This window comes from Orbicella franksi, chromosome 1 (genome assembly GCF_964199315.1).
Source record: "Orbicella franksi chromosome 1, jaOrbFran1.1, whole genome shotgun sequence".
Classification (NCBI taxonomy): Eukaryota; Metazoa; Cnidaria; class Anthozoa; order Scleractinia; family Merulinidae; genus Orbicella; species Orbicella franksi.
In genome coordinates this window covers 9,456,709-9,483,621 of record NC_138145.1, presented here as the reverse complement: position 1 = coordinate 9,483,621, position 26,913 = coordinate 9,456,709, and the positions used below count along the sequence as shown (strand labels likewise).

General features: G+C 39.1%; 1 protein-coding gene and 2 pseudogenes across 2 annotated transcripts in view; 2 read left to right on the top strand and 1 right to left on the bottom strand.

Moving 5' to 3' along the window:
• The window catches only part of LOC145488623 (complement C3-like), a 41,379-nt gene that overhangs the window by 5,755 nt on the left and 8,711 nt on the right, over nucleotides 1-26,913 (top strand). The window contains exons 9-35 of the mRNA XM_081467519.1: nucleotides 308-350; nucleotides 434-518; nucleotides 1,313-1,412; nucleotides 4,024-4,263; nucleotides 4,768-4,965; nucleotides 5,392-5,511; nucleotides 6,078-6,146; nucleotides 7,229-7,420; nucleotides 7,515-7,703; nucleotides 7,926-8,000; nucleotides 8,682-8,733; nucleotides 9,189-9,245; nucleotides 9,607-9,738; nucleotides 10,372-10,498; nucleotides 12,482-12,710; nucleotides 13,585-13,821; nucleotides 14,401-14,452; nucleotides 14,936-15,010; nucleotides 16,268-16,363; nucleotides 16,820-17,011; nucleotides 18,577-18,655; nucleotides 19,213-19,375; nucleotides 19,992-20,072; nucleotides 20,459-20,627; nucleotides 21,046-21,212; nucleotides 21,578-21,739; nucleotides 21,944-22,009. Of these exons, the coding sequence (XP_081323645.1) occupies nucleotides 308-350; nucleotides 434-518; nucleotides 1,313-1,412; nucleotides 4,024-4,263; nucleotides 4,768-4,965; nucleotides 5,392-5,511; nucleotides 6,078-6,146; nucleotides 7,229-7,420; nucleotides 7,515-7,703; nucleotides 7,926-8,000; nucleotides 8,682-8,733; nucleotides 9,189-9,245; nucleotides 9,607-9,738; nucleotides 10,372-10,498; nucleotides 12,482-12,710; nucleotides 13,585-13,821; nucleotides 14,401-14,452; nucleotides 14,936-15,010; nucleotides 16,268-16,363; nucleotides 16,820-17,011; nucleotides 18,577-18,655; nucleotides 19,213-19,375; nucleotides 19,992-20,072; nucleotides 20,459-20,627; nucleotides 21,046-21,212; nucleotides 21,578-21,739; nucleotides 21,944-22,009 (3,447 nt within the window). The remainder of the gene's footprint in view (nucleotides 1-307; nucleotides 351-433; nucleotides 519-1,312; nucleotides 1,413-4,023; nucleotides 4,264-4,767; nucleotides 4,966-5,391; nucleotides 5,512-6,077; nucleotides 6,147-7,228; nucleotides 7,421-7,514; nucleotides 7,704-7,925; nucleotides 8,001-8,681; nucleotides 8,734-9,188; nucleotides 9,246-9,606; nucleotides 9,739-10,371; nucleotides 10,499-12,481; nucleotides 12,711-13,584; nucleotides 13,822-14,400; nucleotides 14,453-14,935; nucleotides 15,011-16,267; nucleotides 16,364-16,819; nucleotides 17,012-18,576; nucleotides 18,656-19,212; nucleotides 19,376-19,991; nucleotides 20,073-20,458; nucleotides 20,628-21,045; nucleotides 21,213-21,577; nucleotides 21,740-21,943; nucleotides 22,010-26,913) is intronic.
• Nucleotides 22,160-23,838, top strand: LOC145487078 (uncharacterized; annotated as a pseudogene).
• LOC145486979 (uncharacterized) lies at nucleotides 25,055-26,581 on the bottom strand (annotated as a pseudogene). Its single transcript, XR_014049344.1, has 2 exons — nucleotides 26,138-26,581; nucleotides 25,055-25,738 (listed from the first exon to the last, which is right to left on the bottom strand). The product of XR_014049344.1 is annotated as an uncharacterized LOC145486979 (transcript).

Here is a 26,913-nt window from a genome sequence, read left to right as displayed (position 1 = left end):
TACAATCTAGTATATGTACAATAAAAAAAAAAAGAAAACCTACATAAATGCAGTTTGCAAATCGACAAAAACTAATTGCTACATAAATAGCAATCCTTACATTTATATTGCGATACAACGTCTGACAGGTCGAGGGCCCTGATTTGATTTTTAAAAGCATTTAAGGAGTCAGCCAATTGTATAGAGTTATGCAGCTTCGACCAAATGAAAGGTCCCATATATCTTGAACTATGTCTCCCGTATGTAACAGTATTACATCTTGGTAAGGAAAAATTAACACAATTCCCTCTTTCAATAATTTTTACAGAATATCCACAATACATCTGTGCAGTTCGAGGTGAAGGAATATGGTAAGATTTGTTTTCCTATTGATTAAGTCGTAGTTCTCTTCGCGTTTTGTATAATTCTGACTTTCATTGTCATGAACTTTCAGTTCTTCCCAAGTTCTCGGTAAAGCTCTCGGTGCCCCCCTACATACTGAGAACAGATAATGAAATCAAGATCGACGTAACGACCAGGTATGATTGATGATATCCGAGTTCTTTTTTGAGCTATTAAACCCCGGGGGGGTCTCCCATGTGAAAAGGTCGGGGGTGCTCGTCGTCTCGCTTAGGGGTATAAATCAAGGATTCTGGTCTCACTTAGGGTGTTGTCGACGAAGCGCCACTTTTTTTTAGCTGTCAAAGTACAGAAAAGTTATTAATAAAGGAAACTCTCTTATTTCCTTTTTTTGGCCTCGATTTCCGCCGGTCTCTCGAGTCCGGTCTAATAGCGAGGGCTCCTTTGCTGAACAGCGGCTGGTTATCGAGCCTTTTTCGTTTTAAGTGGTATCTTTTAGCGGTGGAATAAAGTTTGAACCACATCCAGATTGGTCTGTCCTTTAGGGGTTTAATTCAAATTTTCCGACAAGCGTCTCTGACTTTTTCATATGGTAATCCCTCCGGGATTAAACCACCGTGAATGTTGTCACGGTAAGCCAGTTATTTTCAGAAATGAAGTCATATATCAAAGACAAAAGACCATGTTTGACCACATTTCCAAACACCGAGAAGACAGTTGAAAACACTATGCGCTGCGGAGTATTTTTGACGAACTTTAATTTGAGGTGTTTGGAAACTGATAAACTACGGCCTTGAGTGTCTGATATGGTATCTTCTCAATCGAAACTAAAACTAAACAGAAAACATAGAAACAAACCGTAAAAATCACGCTTATTAAGATCAGATATTCAAACTTTGTGAATTATTAATAAGTGTGACAATTTTAATACGTGTAACCTGTTGGTGTGACATTTTGTCCAATTATTTTCAAGGTACACATATGGAAAACCTGTTATTGGCGACGTAGCTGTCTCTATGAGTATTGCGGCAGTTGACGGCCAGATCATTCTTTTCTCAAGACATCGCCCTATGGTAAGTTATTTCCTCAGTTATTTCCCCGCAAAGAAGTGGATAACACCGCCCATATCCCGTGGTCAACACTGTTGGTTTTTTTCGACGCCTTTCCATTGGGTGGTAAAATTATTTGCATATCGGCCTTTGCACAACCGGGAACAGATTAGTACACGAGCGCGAAATGCCGGATCCAGGGCGGAAAAAGGTCGGGCGGTGAAACGGGCAGTCCGCTCTTAGTCCAATGTGTGATGCGGAAAAGGACTGGCACGAGCGCTCCTTCCACGCTTCCGGTGAGATTAACGGTTGCCAAAAATTTTCTCTCAACGAACCTGAAATCAAGTTTTCTTTATTTATTTTTGAGCCACCAGTGGCGTATTTTCAAAAGGCTTTTTTGTGCTTTTGGCCCACAGCTCAATACTATTTTGTCTGTTGGAAGATCACTTAACTATTTTCGTCGTAGGCTGCCCAAATTTGAGTGAAGTAAGACAGTGTCGAATGCAGACATGTCCCGCTTATCACAACCAAGTCGTGATCCGCTTCTTCTTTTACGAGTACTCCACATTACTCTACTCTAAATTTTACATATGTTGAAGATCGATAGCTTTTCCATAACATAGTAAAAAACTAGCTGGATATATTTGGATATAGCGGCGTTTCAGAACTTCAAAGTTCCTTTCCCCTTGCCACACGCTTGCAAGGATTTCGCCATAGAGTCTACCGCGACCGAAAAGTAATAAAATTTTGCTTGTTTGAGTTTCGTCTCAATTGCAAGCAACACGTGATGCCTCATCAAGGCATAAGAACTTTCGTCTGTAAATACTGCTCTGTTTTAATTTGTTTGTGTAAAAATCCAATTAATCGCTGGTTGTCGATGAAAACGCTGGATCGCCCGCCGATCCGTGTTTTGTAGCTAACTGGCATGACAAATTGAACTTCAATTACGCTCTTTCGTGTAAAAACGTACATCGAACTCAAACAATATCTCTAGCTTTAAATATGTTTAAGACTGATGTATGTTTGAGAAAACATTAAAAGCTTAGCTGAAAATATGGGAAGAAAACAGAAACAATCAGCACAGTTACAGTAGCGCTTTCATCAATCAACCTCGAATAACCACAGGTCACCCAAGCGTAATATAAGAGTTTGTATGGATAACTGTGGCTAACAACAACAACAACAACCATTTATTTGTACTCACAAATATAAGAGTTTGTATGGAGATCAGGAGTTGACATTAAATTTGTTCAATGTATGGGTAATTTACCGAATAAAGACTCTTGAACATTCAATGGTGTCATTTTTTCTCATCCTGGAGAGTTTAAACGAGTTTTGAGCGAATTTTGAAAATTTTGTCCCACTGTGTCATAATAAGAGACACGTCTTATCATAACACCGTAGGACAAATTTTTTCACAATTCGCTCAAAACTCGTTTAAACTCTCCAGGATGAGAAAAAATGACACAATTGAATGTTCAAGAGTCTTTATTCGGTAAATTACCCATGCATAGAACGAATTTAATGTTAACTCCTGATCTCCAAACAAACTCCTATATTTTAGCCACAGTTCTCCATACAAACTGTTATATTACGCTTGGGTGACCTGTGGAATAACGATTCAATTTCGATTTTGTTGTTTGAGTTCTCAAAACTCCTTGTCTATTTCATTGTCGCAGTATAAAATTTCGCTATGTTGAAGAAACACACATGATGTTAGTAACCTTAGCGTTGGCGATAATTGTTGCATCATCTCAGCACAAAAGATGACGAAATTGATCTTTGTCAAGATTTTACATTGACAATTGAAAACAGCGACTCGGACTTGAAAGTGCACGCGCTGCACTATGCAAATTAGCTCCTTGAACGCGTCAGATTTATTTTCATTTTAAAAGCTTCTGCAAACTCGCCAAACTGGCAGAAACAATAAGAAACTATCGAAACAGATTTTGGTTATGATTGAACATTGTTCTGAGAAATAACTCGATACCAGAGTAGAGAGTTTTCTTCCATAAACTCTATTCTTAAGCCACGAACTTACGCGTACAACTAGCGCGAGCAGATCTTACTCATTCACAGCGCGAAATTTGAAGTCCTGTTTTCAACCCTGAAAAACTCATTTTTTCCCTTTGCCTCAGAACAAAAAATGCACCAAGAGAAGTTGCTAATTCATATAGAAGGGAGTCTCGTGGAATTTCTATAGAAATCTAAGTTCGAGTGCAAGTAAGCGGAATCTGCTCGTCTTAGTAGACCCCAGTCTACTGCATCACAATTTTTGCTCGGACCCGCTCGTTTCACCACCCTAGATATAAGCGTCCCGGCCGGATCGCTACGCTCTCCGCCGCTCCCGCGTGTGACTCAAACGTGAGCCTGCTCGCAGGCTAGATTCTGCGTAATTCGACTCATGTGAACCCCGACGGATAATGTTTTGTATTGCCGTTTGGACTTAAACACTCTCCTAATACTTGCAGCTGGATTTATTTTTCAAACTGATAGACAAACGTCTGCGCCAGCAGACGTTTGACTATCAGTTTGAAAACGTTTGTCTTAATAAGCGTATTGACTTTTGTCCCGTCAATTCCTGACCGTGGAAATGTCACCACCACATTGCCCGTCGTTGTTTTCTTTTATTTAGCTTAACTCAAGTGGAGTCACCACCATACCAGTGAAAGTTCAGGTCATCCGGGACCTTCCAGGAGACTTATGGTTTCCAGAAAAGAGCAGACTTCAGGTCCGGGCGGAAGTTATAGAACGGGCGACTGGCAACTCCGCAACTGTTGTGGATACATCGTGCCAGTTTACATCAAGTCCGTATCTCATACAGTTCAAAGACACACCAAAGTACTTTAAACCAGGCCTGCGTTTTGTAGTGAAGGTATGGACGGGTTGTATCGTGTTTTTATTTTCTTTTTTTCAATTCGAGATTAATGCCTGAATTTAAGAAATAAAACATTGAATACATTGATTTATTAATTGACGCGTAAATATTAGTACAGCGTAACTAGATAAATAATTACAAAACTTCTAATAATTTAAACGGTCAGAGTTTTTAGCACTACAGCGTTAAAGTCGTTCTAAATAACCCCCTCACTCTGTGGACACTAAGTTAAAAAAGAACAACAGATACATCAATTAGAAACGAAACAGGAATCCCCGATGGTGGGGTGGGCCGGTCTGACCAGTTGACTGTTTACTTAGCGCGGTGCGGAATGAACTCGGGACAACCAAGCACAAATCCACTTGAGGCAGAGTAGACGATTTGCACCAGGGATCTCCCAGCAGGGGAGGGGGGTGGGGCGGTTGATTGAAAAGGACTTTTGTCGGATTGTATTCTTGGATAATGTTTGCTAACGTCCATATAACTTCAATCGCCTCCTAGGTCAAGGTCACCCACCCCAACAAAAAACCAGCGAGGAATGTTCCGATTGTGATTTCTGCCCAAGGCAAAGTAGGAGGTAATTTTATAGATGTGAGAAGAGAGGACAGAGATCCCAATGTGTTGGACCTGACAGATAAAAACGGAGAAGCTGAGTTTGTTGTAGATGCTTGTACAAAGTGTGACCCCATCAAAATAACGGTATGAATGAATATCATTGTACCTAACAATACAGGTTCTTTTCATCTTCTATAAGAAATTTTCATTGTCTAATTCTTTTTTGTTGTTGTTGTTGTTGCTGTTGATTTTGTTTTCCATGAGCTCTTAGATATTCTCGTGTGATATATGCTTTTTTTTCACTATATTAACAAAATGTTTCCAAAATTACTTCTTAACATGTGTATGTTGCAGGTCAATTTGGTCTTTAGGTCGGAATGATTTTAAACTAGATTAATTTGTCTCAACCTAGATTAAATTTTTTAACCCAATTGTTGATGTTGTTTTCACTTTTGGGGTGTTCTTAAAACGAATAACATGCACCCCACCTACCTCCCCTCAGTTCCTAACCCCACCCTACCCTGCCCTGCCAAAATGTCATTGTTTCTCGCTGTTTGCTTTTAATAACAGGTAAAAACTGACAATAAAAAACTGGAAGAATCACAAAATGCTGAAGCCGTTTACCTGGTGAGGAAATTCGATTCGGGAAATGCCCCATTGATTATGGTTCGCCAACTTTCACCAGGAAAGGTGAGTAAATCAATCTTTATTTCAACGCGAAATGATGTCATATTTACATAGTCTTTCTAAGAGTCGTGTTAAAATGTCAATTAGCTGGTTATCGTTCTTTTCAGGCTTTTAGTGTATAATTATAGTTTGTTGTATAGACTATTTTACCCCTTCCCTCCTAGAATCAAGCTTCAATATCATTAAAGTGATTGCCGTATCAAAGGCCTCGTTCACACTAGCCACAAAACGAAATAACGACATAAACATAACGACATAAATAAGGAAGTTACGTCGATATATTTGCAGTGTGAACATTCTAAACATAAACATAACGACATACAAAAACGACATAAGGACAAAACTAAACCTTTTCCTTGTCTTTATGCCGATGTTTACATCATGTCGTTATGTCGTTATGTCGCTGGTGTGAACCAGGCCTTAGTCTATTGGTGAAACTTTATAGTCTAACACATCCTGCTCCGCCTAAGAGTGTGGCCTGCTTGTAATTAATAGCACGGACTTGTCTCATAATCATTGGTATAAGACATCTACTGTAAATTACGTAACGTCGGAGCTTTTCTTCACAGGTTGGTCGCAAAATTCAGTGTGAAAGTTATCGAAGCCTCAATGATGTGTCGGCCAAACTTTCATTTGCGGTAAGCGTTATTGCCTTTTTTTTTTCAAACTTTCTCATCGAGTATCCCTTTCATGTTTATTACCCACCAAAATAGATGAAATGGATAGGGTGCAATTGGCCAAAATTTCACCCGCCACCTATTTGCAGATAAATGATCGACCCTGAGAATTGGTCATAATGTTGACTGTCGAGAAACGATATCTTTTTCAACTGAAAACTTAGAATTGAGATCTGCAAAATTTTACTGATAGCTGAGAAATAGTATGAAAGTTTAAGTAATAGCTGATAAAACGGCGAAAATTTAAAAGTCCATTTCCGAGTTGCCCTAAGCCTCTCTATCAAATCGGGGACTGGTGCACAATCATTCATATGAAAATGAGTTTAATTTGCATGTGAATGAAACTTTCAGAGTTTTCGAATCTTAAGAAAGTGTCAGAACAAATTTAACTGCCTTATTTTTGAAATGTTTTTTTGTCAAAGAATCGAAACCAACGCTAAACAAACAGTGCGATTCAGTTCGCGCCAAATTATTTGTTTAGAGCAATTCTTGCTAAGATTATTTTATTTTTCCATTGTACATTTTTAACACTTTTTCACATATTTTATAACATTTTAGCGTTCGCCACAGTTTTATGTATTATAACTTGTTTTTTAACATATTTATGCTAATTTAGAAATTTTACTCACCTGAAAATGACCTCGGAGAGGTCGAAACGTCGTGACTTTTTAGCGCTAGTTTTTATTTCAAAATCGATTTCTAAGAAACTACTTATTAAGAATGAAATGTCATTTTCATATGAAAGGATGGGCACCAAGACTCGCTTTAAGAAAGAGGCTAAAGGTAATTCGGAAATGGCCTGTTGCTATCGAGATTCCAGTTCCTCCACCCAGACCTATGCAGGTTTGAGGACCCCTAGCTATTTAGCACCTTGTAAGAAACGTGCGCTCAATCGTCTTGGTTTCCTGTAGTACATTCTGTAACTAAACAGGAAGCCAAGTAACCCGTTTTTCAGTTGCACCCCTTTCACCCCAGAGAAAAAAATCTCTCTCCTACACAGATAGGACAATATTCAATATAGACAATATTGTCGTGTCTTTCAGGTCGTTTCGCGTGGACGTATTCTCTCTCATGATACGACTGATGACTTTGATGGTATGTTTAAAAGCTGGTCAATCCGTGTAACTCCAGAAATGTCTCCATCGGCGCGTTTGATTGCCTATTACATTGACACGAATGAACGAGTTGTTGCTGACAGCGTTTTGCTCAAAATTGAGGACAAGCTTCCAACTGAGGTAACGGCAAACAACGCACATTTGAAAATTAGATAACGGGAACAGTAACAAGAATAAAACTCACATTGTTCACCGGCAATCTTTTTCACCACAGGTTGAGTTTCCTGATGCAATCTCACAACAAGCGGACGGAACGTTAGTTCAGCTTAACGAACAAGAAAAAATCCCTGGAGAACACTACGTCTTTCAGATTAAGGCTCCTCAAGGAACGCGTCTGGGACTGCTTAGTGTGGACCAAAGTGTTTACCTGTTGAGAAATAAGAACAGACTAACCAAAGAGCGGGTACGTGAGTATTGTCACCTTAAAACCCCTAGTCTCCAGTTCCTCAAAGGAGTTTAATAGCTATCCACCGGAAAAATCACCGCAACTTTTTTCAAAAATTTCTATCACGCTATCTGAAAATTTTATGCTAAGTTAAAACGTAAAATGTTCGAGCGCTCATAAATTAACAGTCCCTCAGCGCGTGTTCAGGTAACTGATCTGTCCCATTCGTGTTTCCTTCAGATTTTTAAAAGTGCTGAGGAACTCGACCTTGGTTGCGGTGTAGGTGGAGGAAAAGACAACAAAGATATCTTTAAGGTAAGTAAAATATGCAGAAGACCAAAGTCCTTGAAGGAGAACAAGACCAGTTGAACAAGAATTCTTCCTAAACCTCATCTTCAAATGTTATTGTTTATAGTGGTCAATGCGCTTAGCTACACCTAGCTAGTTCACAAGCGTGCCACTTAAACTGAAAGAAACAAATACATCAACCAAACATAATATGCTTAAAAGTCTCAACTGGAGTGAGGCAGACCAGTTGGATATCTACAAGCATGACCTCTGAGTTGATCTAGGGTCTACCGAGAAATAACTCCAGCTAAGTGGTCAGAGCGGGACTTGAACCCGCGGCCTCCGGATTTCAAGTCCGGCGCTCCAATTATAACCATTCGGCCAGGCTGCCTCCTTTTCAGCCTCCACGCAGCTTCCATTTCTGTGAGAGTTCAGGAGAATCAACAAGAGCGCGCGATAGCTGACCGTCAACTTCCGGGATTTATTAAGTACAAAATAGGGTAATGGTGGAAAATTTCAAGGAGCACAGTATTTTAAGAGTTAATAACCTAAAGAGGGATCCCACTTGTTTAAGTGAGTTTAAGTGCATGCTGCATTAAAAATAAGTCGGTACTTTTTTGAAAAAGAGGCGGGAATTCGGATTTTTTATGTTAACATTATTTAGGAACTCAAGAGCTATGCTAAGTGCTCGAGTTTTTCTTTTTTAAGAACGCTGGTGTTATTCTGATGACTAACAACTTTGTCAGTGATGGAAGAGAAGGTGAGTTTGCAGAAAACAAGGTATAGGGAATGTCATAGAATATTTCTAACCGATACTAGACGCGGATATCTCATTCAAGGGAGTCGAGTAGATAGATTGTAGGAGAACAAGGATGGGACACATGTGCATGCACGTAACTGAGTCCTGGTAACTTCAAGGCAATTTGACAGATGTCGTCAAAACGCCCCTGTGAATCGTCATTCTAATTAATTGGACCAATTTTGATAGAGAGAAGAAGCTCCGGAAACAAATTGTATGACTGTGCACAGAAACAAAATTTCTCACGATCTACATGAGTGCAATACATGTAACAAATTGCATCATTACATGTACGTATCAAAATAATTAAAAAAAAGTACAGACTCCCCTAGATAACCATAATGGTTAGAACACAGGGTAGCCATACTGAAGAAAACATTGCTTGACCTTGTGAAATTTTATTATTTTGTTTTAAGACTATGGCTGTGATGAAAATAGCGCTCGTAAGAAGAGAGGTACAGAAGATGATTCAGGTAAAAATAGAAACCCTTTAGTTACAATGCGACACTGGTGACAATGGAAATCGATCGTTTTTGCTACTTATCTTATCAAATCGCAAGTTGCTGTATAACCGTGAAATTCTATTTTTGATAATTGTTTAACTCGCGATTCACATGCATTTATTAGAAGAGTTAATTTCCTTACGAGTATAAACAGGGCTCAAAATTGGCATGCATGCTTGGTGCGCGTTCGTGCACGTGGCTCGTCGCTACGGTTATGGGCTCGAATGCCCTTGAAGCGCTGATTTTCTTAGGCTTTCCGAGTTTGACAAAGAGACAGTTGTTTTATTGGTGCGCAGGTTAAATTATTATGTTGATGATTTCGATTCACCAGTTTACAAGACATGCTGTGAAATGGGTGAAGAGAATACCACCAGGTCCTGCGTTGACCGTGTTTACAACATGGAGTTGAAAGAATGCAAACTGGCCATCTGGAAATGCTGCAAGAGAAAATTTGGCGCTAAAGGTAAGAAAGTGTCCGATTGACTTGAAGGACATGTTGCCATATCTTAAGTTCTTTTTTCTGATGTACAAAATTGCCCTTAAATTCAGTCGAAAAACCAAATAAGTATTGGGATTAAGACATTCAAATGACAAACTTACAAGGTTGGTTTGAGTTATATCACTACAGCGATGCTACAGGAATAAGATTTTGTAGTGGATATTTTTGGGGGATATCGCCATTTGGGCCCTGAAATCGCCCGTTTTTGTATGGAATACTCTGGTAGATAATCTTTTTTATTTCTAACTCTCGTTACTTTCCATATGGTTGTTTGGATAAATTAGATATACATCAAAACCAGCTAAGCGTTTTCGTCTCTTACATTCGTATTATCTCCGGATTTGGGGCGGCGTATTAAACGATTTCTTTGTATGAAGACATGATTGATCATCGCAGTTGTAGACACAACGTTAGCAGTTGTGAAATTAAATTTAATTAAATACACACTGCCTAAGTTATGTGTATATATAACTACATACTGCGTAAGTTATGTGTATAACTGCGATCTGATCAATCACGCCTTCAAATACGGGTATATGATCTTTTCATATATTCACGTGATTTTCTGTGTGTATTTATATTTCTTTACAATTTTAGACGCAGCCCTGCTGGGAAGAAGTGTGGATTTCGGAGATTTTGGCCCGAGTGATGAAGAAATTCTTGATCAAACTCAAGTTAGATCGTTTTTCCCGGAAACATGGATCTACGACGAAAAAGTTGTGGGGTAAGATGAGTAGTGCATTAAATTACATTCATCGTCTTGGACCGTCCTTGCAATATTCGCAGTTTTACAGATTCTAATGACCAATGAACCATTTCGGCGACACAGCGGCCATTTTGAATTCTATTGTTTCAAATAGCTATTATGGGATGCTTAGGGGCAAGTACATACTAATTTACCCCTGAGCATCCCATAATAGCTATTTGAAACAATAGAATTCAAAAATGGCCGCTGTATCGCCGAAAAGGTCCATTCTTCCTGAAACGCGCCTGCAGGGAATCATGGTAGTTGTATTCATCAAAGCAAATGTGTAATACATCTACCATGATTCCCTGCAGGCGCATGTCATAGAGTGGATTGGCCATTCTGGTAGGTAGAGAGAGAACTCGTAAAAAAAAGCGTCTTACATTTGAGGGACCTTTTTTCGGGTGTGTTATCTGCATTTTACGGTATAATAGTAGTTTGTGTAATAATAATAATAATAATAATAATAATAATAATAATAATAATAATAACTAGTAGTAATCAGAGATTATGAGAGTGCGTTCGACGCTCTCACTTTGATATATATATACCGTAAATAAATGATTTCACTAGCTGACTTTCAACCTTTGTCTATTGCTAAAATAAAATTTTTTCAGCAGCAACCGAGGTTTTACAGTCAGATACATGTACAGTGTCAAAGTCCATGCTAGTGAAGAGGTCACGATTTGTTGATACGTTGCGTGACGCCGTCAGTTTCTATAGACTCTCAAGTTTCATAGGATATTTAAATCACGTACATTATTCTAAGCTAGCATTTGCAATCGCGTGCTCGTTTCGCGTGGTCGTTTATCGTAAACAAACTCCGTGCGACTAATTCGAGTATTTCCCCTGATGAATAAAGTAGTCTTATAGATCTTGCCTTTAGAGTACTTTTCCACCGATTCCAAACAATAAAATTTCGACCGGATAAAGACTGAGCTATCTGTCGCGACTGGAACTAATCAACAAATGCAATCAAAATGTAGCTGTTCCACGGTTATCATCCCGAAGCCAGGTCGTGTTAATAAACAAGGACAACTCCCTCAGATTTCGATAAATGCTGCTGTCGAAGCGTTAAAAATTCACCAAAATCTAACGCTGAGAGCACATAATAGCGAAGCGTACGGCGACTGAATGGAAAGAAATAAAAGAAAGATCAATAGGAAAGACGAGCTCACATGGCCTGCTCACAAACTCACATGTTCCCCGCACGTCTTATCACAAGTCTAAAAACGGTACCAGTTTACTGGCCGTGACATGCCCCTGCTAAAATCAAGCCTGGTGGCCATTTTGGTGCAGGAATTATTCTACAGGAATGTGGTTTTTTCGGCCTATAACCGTGCACAGAGAAACCAACTCTGGAAAGCCACATGTCAAAATTAGGTTTGCGTTCCACTTCGTCGAACGCAATAATGATAATAATAATAATAATAATAATAATAATAATAATAATAATAATAATAATAATAATAAATGGAACCCCGTATTACGGCCATCCCGTTGATACAGTCACTTCGTTATTACGACCACTTTATTCTGGCCAGAACAAAAGCTCAATCAGTCATTTTCTTATTAGAGAACTCCTCTAATACTTATAGCTATAAAAAATTGCGAAAAAACGTTTCTTAAAAACATTTAAGAAAAATTTTAAAGGTTAAAAAATACACGACGTTTCCACGTTCTCGGACGTCATTATCAAGTAAAAAAACAAAACAGTACGGATATTCTATAAATACAAGAAGAACAATAGTTCAGTAAAAAGAAAGGTTTCAATGAGCCCTGATTTTTGTGGCCCACTGGTGATCGGATTAACGGGGTTCCACTGTGTTAATATTACATTTCTGTAGCGCACACCAACATTAGGAAAATATTAGGGAAAATTGAAAGACAAAGTGCAATGTAGTTCATATGAGTCGAAGAGCTAGGGATTCAAAAATTCCAACTTCTATCAATTTTCTCCAGACCGGGCGGGCTTGTCCAGATGGACGTTACAATACCCGACACCATAACCACATGGGTCATGCAGGCCGTGGCCATCAACAACAAAACAGGACTGGGTCTAGCCACACCGCTCAGGATTGTGGGAAAGCGCGACTACTTCATTTCGCTGAAGATTCCATATTCAGTCAAAAGGGGAGAACAGTTTTCTCTGCTGGTGACAGTCTTCAACTATCACGATGACGAAATGCGGGTGAGTTTAAAAATAATAAGTCTTTTCTATTGAATCGTCATTTATAACGTATAACACAGAAATATTACTGGAACTAGTTAGCGCTTTCTTCTTTTCGTTTACAGCTGTTTCGTGAAAGCTTGTGCTACAAAAGTGCACGCGGCAATGCCGTAATAGAAAGGAATATTTAATAGTGTTGGTTTACCAAAGGTTGATCGAAATTCGCGGTGTCTCACCTTGATAAAAGGAAAGATGTATAATGAATATTTCTACCTATGGTTTCTCCTTTCTTCCCTTGATCTTTGATCAAACTACAGTAACCCCCCGCCCCCCGCCAAAAATGCCTTCCGGCATTGTCGCGCACGCATTTACGCGTGACGCTTCTATATGCATCCATTTATTCATCCTTACATTCATGTCTATTCTGATTGTATCATTCAGACATTCATTAACTCATCTCTTCTTCTATCCATCTTTACATCCAAAAATGTCCTTATCTCACTAATTACCATCAGCCACACCTTTTTTTATTTGTTTTGGTTATTTTATTGCTATATACGCTATCACATTTTTGCTAAGCAAACAGAAACTTTACTTAGTTATAGTATTTGCAAAAAAGTGTACAAAATTTCACTTCATCGGCGATTGCCATTTTTGAATATTGGAAAATAAATAATACTTTTTGAGGGAAGAAAAGCTAAAGCTGAAAATGGCACCTTAAACATCATTAACCAAAACACCTAATAAAAGCATGGAAATCAATATGTCGATATAAAGATATTACGCCAAAAATGACTTTACTCTCGGTGCCGTGGACTTTCTTCCGGGCTTCCCACGATCTTGTAAACAAAGCAAATTAAACGAATCATTTTATTACCTTTCATCTCTCCATCAGGTGAAACTCTACCTGAAGGGCGACAAGGACTTTTGCTCTATTGCTGTCGACCGCAAGCTTGGTCTTATTGGGCTGATCAAAGTGCCAGGCAACGATGCCCGGTCTGTAGCGGTACCCATCGTTCCCAAGAGAATTGGGGAAGTAGAAGTTGAAGTCTCGTCTATTCTTCAAGCAAAACTTGATCATGTATATATGAATATTGCTGGAGATGCTGTGAAAAGGAAAATATTTGTTGTGGTAGGTTTAAACAAAGATTAAGTCATAGGTACTCAAACGAACTTATGTAAATGTACTCAAAGGATTAAAAATCGAACTAATTCAAAGCTTGGCCAATCAGAAACTAGAACGATGAATTTTCTCTATTATTACTGAACGTTTAACGTAACACAGACAGTCGTTGCACGCACCCAAACTCACGCCGTGCTTAGAAGAACTTATCAAAAAAAGCTTTCATCCGATCCAACTCGTGGTGTTTTGAAGAGTCTATTTATCGCCAAGAAAACAAGAATTAATATTATCGGTTGAATTGGTCCCTTTTCAGAAATTCAACAATTTTCGAATTTTCCAGAAACGTTCCAAACACACTTTTTGTAGCATCTGCCACCGTTTTGAACGTTTCGGATTTTTTTGGGTTAAAGGGAAACAACACCCTGCATATGCGTGAAACGTCACATCCAACCACCCCTCCCCCAACTTCTACACGTACTATCTTTGATTTTTATTGGGGAAAATATTTGTTGCAATCATATATTTACACGTTTCTTTTTTTTTTAGCGAGTTTCATTACAAAATTTTATGTAACTTGTTTTATTTCAGCCTGAAGGAAAGGAGCATCGAAAGTCACAATCTTTCATATTGGATCCAAATGGTAATGCTTTAACCTTACTGTTTTAGGATTTTACATTTCAACATTACAACGTGTATGCTCCAAAAAATATTGTGCGATTTATTATCAATTTTCTCAAAATGTACCATCTTTTTTTTCCATTTATTACCAACAATATAGAGAATTTTTTACCTCTTGAACAACAGATTATGATAATCCCAAATGAATTCTGGCAAATTGGCCAGTTGAACGTCCCTGTGAAGAGATGGTCTTTGTATAAGGATTTCATTTACCTTAAAAAGTAACGATATATCGACGTAGGTGTTGAACGAGAAATCCTGACCGATGTGGGGATGCGGCCGTTAGTTGCGATTTGAGTATAGAGGGGTGAAACTTGAGGAGCGTTTGTTTTTTCTGTCTCTTGCATTAGATATAAAATGTGATTGAGAAGCTATATAAGATTTAGGTACAGATGAAGATTATGTCTCGTGTTAATTATTCGATAACATTTCGTTTACTTAATAGGTAATCTTAATGATGGACCAAAAGATGGAGAAGACCAGGCAAAAAAGCCAACAGCAGCACCTTTTGAGAGTCAATGTATGTATAGCAGCAGTGTGATGTTTAAAAAGATGTGACGAGTGGAGATTTTAAGGAAAACACGAGAGTCATATTTTGCCCAGTCAATTCACATTTTGGGTCTACAGTTGTTAATAATTCTCAGTTTACACGTACAACAATAGAATGGGTGGGTAGAGAGACAATACGATTGCCAGGCGTAAAACGCGTCCAATGAATGTGTTTACACTTGCGACTTGAAAAATGACTGATTCCCAATGGAATATGGTGCCATAAGTCCAAACGTAAATATGAGTAAATGTCGCAGTCCTTGTCGTCAACAGAAAAATTGAATCAAATATAATTAGGACTCGCATGAAGAAACTTTAAGTTGTGTCCGACTGGAATCGTAACCTCAGTGAATCAGAATTGCACGAGCCTTTCATATCAAACCCGAAGTGTTTTTGATGCGATGAAAACACCCAAAGTGTAATGGCCGACATTGGGTCTTAGAACAGAATCAATTCTCAGATTACTGATTTCATATGTAAAAAAATAATATAATATTGAGAATCTGAGTAGCAGTATGGATGATCAAAACTCAACCAAATTGAAATGGATTGGAGCGATTCTTAACACCTATAAATCCTCTGCATTTAGAATGCAGCTACGGTTTCGTCTAGAGCGAACACTGCTTACTTTAGTTTTAGATTTTTTCTCTCTTTGGGCCTCTGGCAACATGTTACAAAATCCAGCCGCAATTTTGGGTAGTAAGAGAACAAGAACCTCCAAACTTGACTTTTTGTTGTTGTTGTTGTTGTTGTTGTTTGGCATCCCAACGGATTTGCTCATGTCAAATGCAAAACAAAACAGTAACAACAATATAATGTGGAGAGCAGTATGGATGATCAAACCTAAAACAGATTGTGACGGTTGCATAGGGTCCATAGCCCTTATAAATCCTCTTCTAATTCATTTAGCATGCAGCCGAGGTTTCATCCAGAACGAACATGTCTCGCTTTAGCTTTCTTTTTCTTCTTCTGGACCTTCGGCAACATGTTACAAAATCCGGCCTCAATTTTGGGTAGCAAAAGAAATAAGAGCCTCTAAGCTGAAGAAATTTCAACCAGTCAAGCCTGACTTTTTTTGTTCTTCGCCGTTCCTATGAATTTTGAACCAAACAAAACAATAGGCCTATTTGAGCAAAAAATGAAGTAACTACCCACAAGCAGCATGATCAGTTTTTCTTTTCCTTTTAGGATGTAAGTTAAATGTACGTGCTTTTTATTATTCTTGCAGCACAATTGGGTCCCCACGGACAGTTGGACAGTATAAAACTGAGATTTCCTCAGAAAGCTATTCCAGGTTCAGTCGGAGCTGTTATTTATTTAACAGGTGAGTCAAAAGCTATTTTATTTGATATCAACTTAAATTAAAGGGCAGTGGCATATGAATAAAATATCATATTCTTTTTTGAATTAGTAACATTTCTTTTTATTTCCAGCCAAAACATATTTTCGTTCCTTAGTATGTCTGGCACTAAAAGAGCCAGAAAATTTAACTCCAAACACCTTACAATTTAGTAAAAATTAACTGGTTCATTTACAACTCAATCAACTTACTTTTAGAACTTACAATTTTTTTTCTTACTCGTTAACAAGCCTTTCAGTACGTCTAACGTGCCAATGACGAGGTTTTTATTGGTAGAAAATTAATACAGTCAATTTCTTATCTCATAAGACTCTCTAATTCACTTCTTTGAATTGTGTTTGAGTTCTACAAAATCATTAACGTTTGTGGTGTCATATCAAAGAGTTTCTGAGATTTGTCAACAAGCCATTTTTGCTTTAGGAAATCTTCTTGGTCCTGTTGTCAACACTACCATCGAGGGTGGTCTGGAGAAGTTTTTTCGCCAGCCTACAGGGTGTGGGGAGCAGACGATGATCTATCTCGCTCCAAACGTGTACGTTTTAGAATATCTGATGAACACCAACCAACTCAGTGGAGCTAACGAGGAGAATGCTTATCGCTTCATTCAATCAGGTATGCCAAATAAAGTTTGAACGAAAGATTCATTTTACAAAGAGAGCAGTTATAATCTTGAAACAGGATTTAACCCAAGGCTTGCACATAAACTGAAAGTAGTCATTGTGAAAATGAACCCTACACCAAAGTAGAGGAAGGTCCATTTGCTCGTATCCAGACTGACGTAATCACCAGCAAAGCAAAGGACAGTCCCTTCTTCCTACTTGGAACTCTTCAGCACTGCGCAGCAATACTACCAGGGGCGTAGCCAGGATTTTTGAAAGGGGGGGATCACACTGTGTCAAAGTGAGGGTACTCACCCGATTGCCGTGTCGTTTTCGCCACCTGTTGTAGGTTGTTTGCTTAAGGTCATTCCCCAGTATTGCATTGCGCATCCCTACTACGCATAATTTCACGCGTGATTAGTGCGCGCGCATTAAAAAATGGCGGCTTTTTCTTTACAGCTGGACCTCGCCATAGAGGTAAATCGCCATTTTCTCGCAAACGAGTATGGTGACCTATCATTTTTTTTCTGTTGTTTTGAATTGAGTAATAAATTTCTCTTTGTACTATAAATATGGACCAGTTCTCAGTGTAGAACAAAAAGCAATCGTCGGAAACATGAATTTAGCAAGCAATCGTAACTACAATCATGGTGCTATTATAAGGATTTATATGGGTACAAACAAGGTGCTTTTGCTCGTAAACGAACATGGCGACCCCTCATTTTTATTTCAAAATTTAAGTTCCTATAATGTAAACAATCGATAGGCAAAGTTTCACAAAAATCTCAGTGCAGGTTCTATTCCAGCGGAATGACTAAAAAAAAGGCTCACAAAAGGGGGATCGCGGGCACCCCAGGACCCCCCCCTAGCTACGCCCCTGCAGTCTAGTACCCAGCACTAGTACCGTAAAGGGTCGAAAAGCGAAGGAGGAGGGGCAGGCAAGTTTTCTTGGGTCTAACTAATAACAGCCATCCTGATTTTTATTAGTTCATTAGGATTATCAGGTACAAGTATTCAATCACAAAACTCTATTTGTTCACACTGGGCTGTCTTTAAAGTTCATGGGGTTAGCAAGGGGAAGGAAAGTGTCTACCTCATGGATCTTCAGAAATATACAAGCTATGTTAGTAAAACGTATGTAGTATCTGAAGTATCACATCACGTTCTGTTGTTGTTGTTGGGATCATTGTGACAGTGTGGCGCCATATCGTACCATAGTAACGTCTTAAATTGGTTCATTTTTACGAAACTAACACAAAGTGACTAAAATTGTTTTGAAAAATTGCTATTGCCCAATACACTTAGTTTCTCTTTGTTAAGTAAATGTTATATAAGGTTGGTAATCCGAAAGATTCTTAAGTAAATCTCAACTTGGTAACGGAAAATTAACCAAAGTTTGCTCCAAGTTTGGGCACTGCTGCCTGTCAAGCATGGATGCCATGGAAATTTCAAATGAGGGGAGCAAAAGCATGGCATGTTAAAATGCTCTCGGTTAGAATTTTAGGACAAACCATAAACTATGGTCACTTTGAACACGTGTTTACATCTTTCAGTCTGATAGGAACTTTCCTCTTTCAGGCTACGAGAGAGAACTGAATTATCGACGCAGTGACAAGTCTTTCAGCGCTTTTGGAGAGAGACGGGCAGGAAGCACGTGGTTAGTACACGTTTAATGATTTAGTTTGCAGGAAACCAGAGAAAAAATGTTGTCATCGTTCTCAGGCAGAATCGAGCGAATCCGAGTTCTCGACTAGGCTGTTGATGAGCTATCGTAATTCATGGTAATGTCACAATGGACATCTCCCGCTTTGAGACGTGCCTGCAGGGAATCATGGTAGTCAGTTGTATTCATCACAACAGATATCCAGTCCAAGATAATGAATACAACTACCATGATTCCCTGCCGACACATCTCATAGACGGAATTGGCCATTGTTTGTAATGCGATCAGGAATGCTCACATCCATGTCTGATAGAATAACCTCCGACTCTTCCAACTGGCAGGGGCATGCTTTTTTAAGGGGATTTACCTTTCCAATGTGCAGAATAAGAGGAATCACTAATTATATCACGTTCGAGTTTTAAAATTGTATGGAGATGTATATTTAGTGGAAACTTTCAATTAGTGCCGGTTCAACTGATGTTTCTTTGCAGAAAACACATGTACAGTTCATTGAAAAATTTACTGTGAGCCGTCTTGTTTCCCTTTTTAAGGCTGACCTCTTTTGTGATGAGGGTATTCTGCCAGGCCCAGCAATTTGCTGGCGTAAATATCGATGAGGATCTGGTTTGTGATTCGGTAGGCTGGTTGATTGCAAACCAACGTGCAGATGGCGCCTTGCCCGAGGTTAACGCTGTCATTCATAAAGAGATGGTGGTAAGAAACCCAATTAACGCATTAACTTATCTCCCTCAAAAGGACCGGATTTGTGTAAATAAACTTGGACGTTAAAAAGTTTTTTTTTTCCCTTAAAAAATTACAAACAGAAATGTTACTCCGTTAGGAAAAATTACAACTTAAAACCCTCAACACACGCATACCTGCTAATGACAGGTTGCAGGAAAGCGATGTTTGCCCGATCGTGAAAAGCGTCGGATTAGGATAAATGTCAATTTTGAGAGAATAAGCCCTAATTAGCGGACAAAATTGGAGCTTTGTATTCCTTAGATCATCTCTAAATTACGACGTGCATAAAACAAGAATATTAGGGGCGTTCCACTTTTTGCTTATTTTAGAGGAGTAAGGGAAAGAGGCAGCATTTTGTATTTGTATAAGATCTGTTGTAATAGTACACACAGAACAGGAATATGAGCGTTTGACTCTATACTGAGGGCTGAGGGCAAAGGGAGGGAGGCAGAATTTTGAAAACAGGACAAGCACTAGGCAGTCTTCGAAATGTTATTACGGAAATCTCCGGAAATGGTCTAGCGCGCAGGATGTAGGATTATTAGAAATCTTTGGCAAACACACTTTTTTATTCTACACATTGCAGGGAGGTGTTTATGTGGAAGGAGATGTGGCTATGACAGCTTTTGTGTTAGCTGCGCTGGCGGAGTGCAAGTGTGGAGGAGCGGTAGGTGATCTTCAATTTGAGGGGTCGTATTAACGGGGTACAGGTTGTGGGTTTTTACGACAAAATGTATTGGGCGTTTCGCTGGCCGTATTAACGAGGCGATCGTAAGGCGGAGTTCCACTGTGTTTAAAAAGCAACAAATCATTAGTTTATAGAACTTTACAATAGATAACGGTGAAAATAGCGAACATCGAAGAAATAAGAAATGTGTGTTGTAGTTTGGTCCTTATTTTCTGCTTCATCCAAAACTTTTCAAGTGAATATGGCACTTCAGGACGCTTTCTAGTAAAGACAGTGAAATAATTTTGATCGTAATTTACCTTTAAAAAGCGGAAAATAAATTTGTAGTTATACAACTTTAGAATAACGTCGATATCTTCTCCTAGAATTCAAAAGCCTCGATACTTCGCGCCCAAGACTACTTGGAGAAGCAGTACAAAACTCTGAACAAACCTTACAGCATGGCTCTGACAGCGTACGCTCTGGCCCTGGTAGACAGCAAAGAAAAATTCAATGCAAATGACCGACTTGTACAACGTGCTATATACGACAACGGTTAGTTGAAAATATTAGTCAAATTTAATTTATCAGAGCGACTCCAAAAACTGACTTGTTATATTGTCAGTTATTTTGTTAAACATAATGTAAGGGCATTTCTGAAATTACGCATCTTTGAAATCGTTCGTTCTTAAATCTGGCTGTCAATATTGAATTGGCTTTCAATCATAAATGCGTTACAAGAAAGCAATTAAACTATTGACAGGTGGTGAGTTTCAAAACACCTTTCGTTCGCAAGACCAGTTTTGTAGTACTAACGTAGATAAGATATATTTTAATGTGTAAATAGTGTTCCCCATTAGTTTTTTAAAGCTAAATACCCTTTGACATGTCAAATAAAGTCATTCATTCATTCATGCATGCATTCATGCATTCATTCACTCATTCTAACCGCTGTTTTTTATTGTTATTTCAGATAAAAAGTCACGACACTGGAACGCTGGAGGGAATGCACTTAATGTGGAAACCGCTGGCTACGTACTGCTCACTCAAGTCATTCTCGGCCGCACTGGTTATGCTGGTCCTATTGTGACATATCTGACCAATCAAAGACAGGGTGGTGTTGGATTTGTTTCCACTCAGGTTTGTAACTAATACCCACAAAAATACGCTTGATAAGTTGATCACTAAACGTTAATAGTGTCCACTACGTTTTGGAAATAGTGAAAATCTTGAACAGCCTTTAATAAGCAGTTTTCATAATATTTAACAATTATTCGCCAAAGGCTCAGTGAACATTGGTCAATATTGACCAATGTTCACTGAGCCTGAGGCGAATAATTGTTTTAGAGAAGAATTGTAGTATTTGATTAATGGGCGTCCTCGAACTCAATGTTGTCCTCTGTTTGGTTTTCTCAGTCTACCAATGCAGAGGTTCTAGCTAGCATAAAAGACGTAATCCGAAAATGCATTTATTTGTCTTGTTTTGTTTTTTTTCTGTTTAACAGGATACCGTAGTTGCTCTACAAGCACTAGCCTTGTACAGCGAGAAAACAGCCGGAAACGCATTGGATCTCAGAGTCAAACTAACTTCCGAAGTTGAAGTGGACTGGAAACCACCGGAGATACACTTCACGCCAGAAAACGCGTTGTTAAGGAGAGAATTTAACGTAAGGATTAAGACTACGATGGAGTAATGACTTAAGTTTTGAAGCCACGATGTATACATCGCGTTCGAAAATAACTATCCCTGAAAAACAAAGCCTGAACCATGAAGCTCATCAACTGTATTTACACAAATGGTTTTGTGTTATTGAATTTTAATCTGTCGTCACAATCTGGGGGCTTAACTTCTTTCTATGTTTTATCGACAGGTTAAGAATTTCCTTGGTGGAAACCTGTTTGTGGAAAGTCGTGGAACCGGGGTTGGTCTGTTAGAGGTAAGTTTAACTTTGTTTTGCTCTTCAATTTCCTTGCCTTGGTCTGCGGCTGAAATTTTCAACAGAAGTACTGAGAGAGTAGCTACTGAACAGCGCCATTGGACTACAAATACCAGCATTAATTTCGTTGTCCCATTATCATTTAAATAGCCCTTTTTACAGTTCCCGGCGCCATCTTGGAATAGCAACCGCGCAAACACCACATCGAGGCTAACGTTGACCCGGGAAACACAAACAAAGAGAAATCACAGCTGTTTTGCTCGCGCGTTCCTCTCTGTAGCTATTTTCTTCGATCAAAATGGTCATAAAGTACAAAGACAAGGAAATTACGACCCTTGAGGATATACAGAAACTCTCAGTGAAAGATCTGAGGGATATTTTGAAGAGTAATTCGGAAAGAGCCGGCGGAATAAAGGCGGACTTGGTGCTGAAAGTGTACGCTTTGCTTATGCGGAACGTAACAACGCCGGCTGATAACGCCCAGGAAAGTGTGGAAATCACTGGCGACTTCAAATACGACGAAATCCTAAGACAAATCTCCGCTCTTGGATGGTCTACTGACTTGCGTCAGCTTCCAGAACTGAACTTTATTCAGCTGTACGATTACCTTGTCGTGTCTACACGCAAGTACCGCCACATTGTGCTAAAAGGCACAAACTACAAGAAGCTGAAAAGTTACCAATTTTTCTTCGAAGGCAACGTAAAACGGCTGGAAAGCAAAGCTTAGCAAGGCAAGACCTATGTTAAGGCTAGCGTTCTTCCTTCAATGAAGCAGAATTCGTATAGAGTTTTAGTGGAGTTCTCACCTCAGTGTGACATTTTGCGAGCAGCGTGCACGTGTCCGGCTGGACTTGGCAGACTCGGCAAAGGCAAATGCAACCACGTAGGAGGCGTACTGTTTGCTATCGAAGACTTCACAAGGAGAGGATTGCAAAAACACGCTGAACCATTGTCGTGCACGTCACGGCTGTCTGTATGGGTTGTGCCACGCAACCAAAGTGTCGCAGCAAAGCCACTAGACCAGGTCTTGATTAGAAAGATACGATTCGGCAAGAAAAACATTCGTCTGCAACCCAAGATCATAAAATTTGACCCAAGAGCGCCAAATCAGCGAACAATAGAGGAAGAGAGTTTCAAAACCTTCAGTGAAAGTCTTCAGAATTGTCTCCCTGCTAGCTCATTCTTCTTGTTTCACGACATCAAGTCAAACTGTCTAGAGGCGTCTGACCCCGACGAGCAAGAGGAGGAGCCAGAGGGTGTGCCCTTTACAGATAGTTATGATATAGCTACCAAGCACTTTAAATCTATGGTCGATGAACACATCTCTAACTTAACTATCACCCAGGAAGAGATCCAGGAAACAGAAAGATTGACACGTGGACAAAACCAAAACAATCTTTGGTTTGAAAAAAGGAAAACTCTCTTGACAGCCTCAAATTTTGGAAAAGCTGCCAAGACTAAAGTGGAACCCTCAAATAAAGTAAAATCAATTCTCTATTCAAACTTCACAACAGATGCTGTTCAATATGGCATTGAAAGTGAACCAAAGGCAGTGAACTTATATATTAGGGAAATGCGAACAGCCGGGATTGATGTCACAGTGGAGGAAGTTGGGCTACTCGTGTCTAAGGACAAACCATACCTAGGAGCCAGCATAGACAGAATTGTCACCTTCACGCACACACAAGAAAAATGGGGAATGGAAATTAAATCCCCCTTAAGCAAAGCTGGCATGACTATTGAAGAGGCATGCAAAAATAAAACCTTTTTTTCTGGAGAAACTTTCTGATGGACACCCATGGTGGGTGACATCAGGTTATAATTATTGATTTTTCTGGCTTTTCTACATGAATACACCCATTTATTAATACTCACTCCCTATACATTCTCCCAAGGGGAAAATGTACCTGGGCAAGAAGGGCGGGGGGGGGGGATGGGGGGTACAAAGACAAAAAAGAAAGAAATGTATGAAGCATAATTAACATTTCAAGAGGGGTGGGGGTGTTGATGTTTTTCTTGGAACTACAATTAAATTTTGGACAATTAGATTATATTACAATTAGATTATTATTATTATTATTATTATTATTATTATTAAGTAAGAACTACATGTTGTAATTTGTTATTAGGTGATGATTTGACAGTGTGTTCAAATAAATATTAACCTTCTATTCATCCACTGTACACTGCCACAACATTGAATTGATGCTTACATCCTTCTTAAATTCTGTTTTGATTAATAATGGTAAAAGGACTTTGTGTAAGCCAATTCTGTCTGTAATCATACTGATACCTGTGATTTAAACAAAGTTAATCAGACTTTTGCTATGCTACTGTCTGTATGATTACAGACAAAACTGGACTTCATGTAGACAATTACCATTATTAGCCAAAGCTATAACAAAATTCTTCAATCTGGATAGTCACAATACAAACTAGGAATTTGGTTTGGCAGGTTGTAGTAAAGGAGGAAGAAAGTTTGTTAATAGCCCACATACTGTTGCAATCTGTGTTGCATATGGGCTTAATGTGTTTGGGAGGTTACCGTCTAAAATATGGTAAGTTTTAATTCTACCAATTGCCCGCTCCACATGTATTCGCACAGAGGCAATGTTCATAGTTTCTTCTGTCTCAGCTGCAGTCATTTGATCCCATCCTCCTAAAAATGGTGGCATATTGACGGTGACACCATCAGGCACAATGTCCTTTATGTCAAAACCACGGTCAACCATAACATTGTCACCACTATCTAATAAATCAAGCACTCCACTTTCGCGGGTAATTTGTTTATTGGATACACGTCCACCCCAGAGGTCAGAAAGAAACGTGACTTGGCCATTTGGCGTAACTCCAACAAGAAGCTTCCAAGTATTATGGTGTTTATAATCGGACCAAGTTTCAGACTGTGCGATCATTGCAGACGGCCGCTGAATAAAAATCTCGGTACAGTCCAAAATGATTCTGGTTGTAGAAAATTCTGCAAACTCTGCTGGCATGTTTTTGCGTACCAACTCTTGGGTAGGGAAAGGGAAAATACTCTGAAGCTCAAAGTACAACAGATTTATCCAGGTAATGCAAATCCTTGAAACAAGGCTGATGCTTATACCAAATCCGTCAGCCAGATCCTGAACAAATAGGCCAGCCTTCAGTCGCATTAATACCAACAGAAATTCATCGAGAAATGTTAATTTCCTGGAGGGTCCAGGCTTTTTCCGATTTTCATCTTCTTGATAAGGCTGACTCTCTTTCACAAACTGCTCTCCTTTCCAGTACTGCATCTTCCCCAGTTTTGGCTCAATAAACTTATAGAAATTGATCAGTGCCTGATATGATGGAAAGCCAGTGTAAAATAAAATCGCTGAATCATCATCCTTTATTTGTCTAGGGAAAATTGCCGCCCTAGCAAAAGCTCATTTTCATTTTTCACTTTGGTCAACTCTTCTTCACAATCACCTAGCTTTAGTTCCAATAATGTGATCTTCTGCTGCAGCTCTGTAATAACATCAACATCAGGGGATCCTGCTGATTCCAGATTATCAGTACATGAGGTTGAACCTTGTTCAGTGGCAGCTGAAACTGTTTCAAGTGGTACATGCATATTGAGTGACCCTTCCATGGAATCTGACACATCCATTTCCTCTGTAGAAACAGTTCTGCTTTGCATTCGGTTAGCAGGAGCTTTTCGTGAAGTTTTCTTTGAAGTCCATTCAAACTGGGATGGCTCGGCACCTTAAAATAAAAATGAAGGTTATCATCAAAAATAAAAACCTGTAAAAATAATGACAATATAAATGATACAGTGCCGATGAACTCAGTGAAAGGATAATTTCAATTATGAATAATATCAACTATAATAATTGGCTTCAGTTTATTTACAGAACACATTCATACATTGAAGGTACAACAAACAGCCCAGTTTATATTCACTGCTATACAATACTGTAACTTTAAAACTATAATATTTCAGGATCTTTCATGTGAACAGTAAACATCATTATTCAAAAGCTTTACATTCTTCTCGTCAAATTAAACTTTGCAAAGACAAGTACGAATGAAAAAATTAAGCCAAATGTAGGAGTAATGAAATATGATATTTTGTTATGGGCTTGCATGTATTTTATTACAAACCTGTCTTTAAGTAACAGCGGCCTCCCAGTTTTCGTAAAATGTCTTCTTGTCGAAAATGTTCTGAGCAAACTACAGTCGCACCAGTCACCTTAAACCCGTCCTTTCCATGCTGCCTCTTTATAAGGTTGCACCATCGATTTCTGCGCTTGGGGTCAGTTGGAAACTGGAAGAAATGATGACCTGCGAATAGGCCTCTGTCATCATAACAGCTGTTGTTGCAGCCAAACACAGCGCAATGTTTTCCTCTTTTCTTCTTCGAAGTCGACGGAGGAGTATCTAGGTTATTATTTCCGTTGTTCATTATCCAAAAAACTTCCAACACACGCGAACGAAAGCGAATAAAAGCGAAGAAAGGCGTCGTTTCCTGTACAAATTACACCAAATGCAACATACGACTCAACGTTAGCCTCGATGTGGTGTTTGCGCGGTTGCTATTCCAAGATGGCGCCGGGAACTGTAAAAAGGGCTATTTTGAAAGTCGCAGTGGGGTTTAATTAATGACTGTCTTAATCAGCAGGAGAATTAAATGGTAAAGGGCTCTAATGGTTTTAGTTCAACGGCGCCAACATACAAATCCCTTATTAAAATTTCGGGGCTTGAACAGAACGTTTTCAACATGCCCTTTAGGGTAAAAGGTTAGAGTGAAGATAGAGTCTGAGTTCGAGCCAAGTGGCCCCTCAGGTTGGCTCTCTTGTTTCCGTATGATGAAGCGACCTGGAGTATTTGTAATCGTTCCCTACCCCCAGGATGGGGGGCGGGGCAGCCCATCTCCGGGT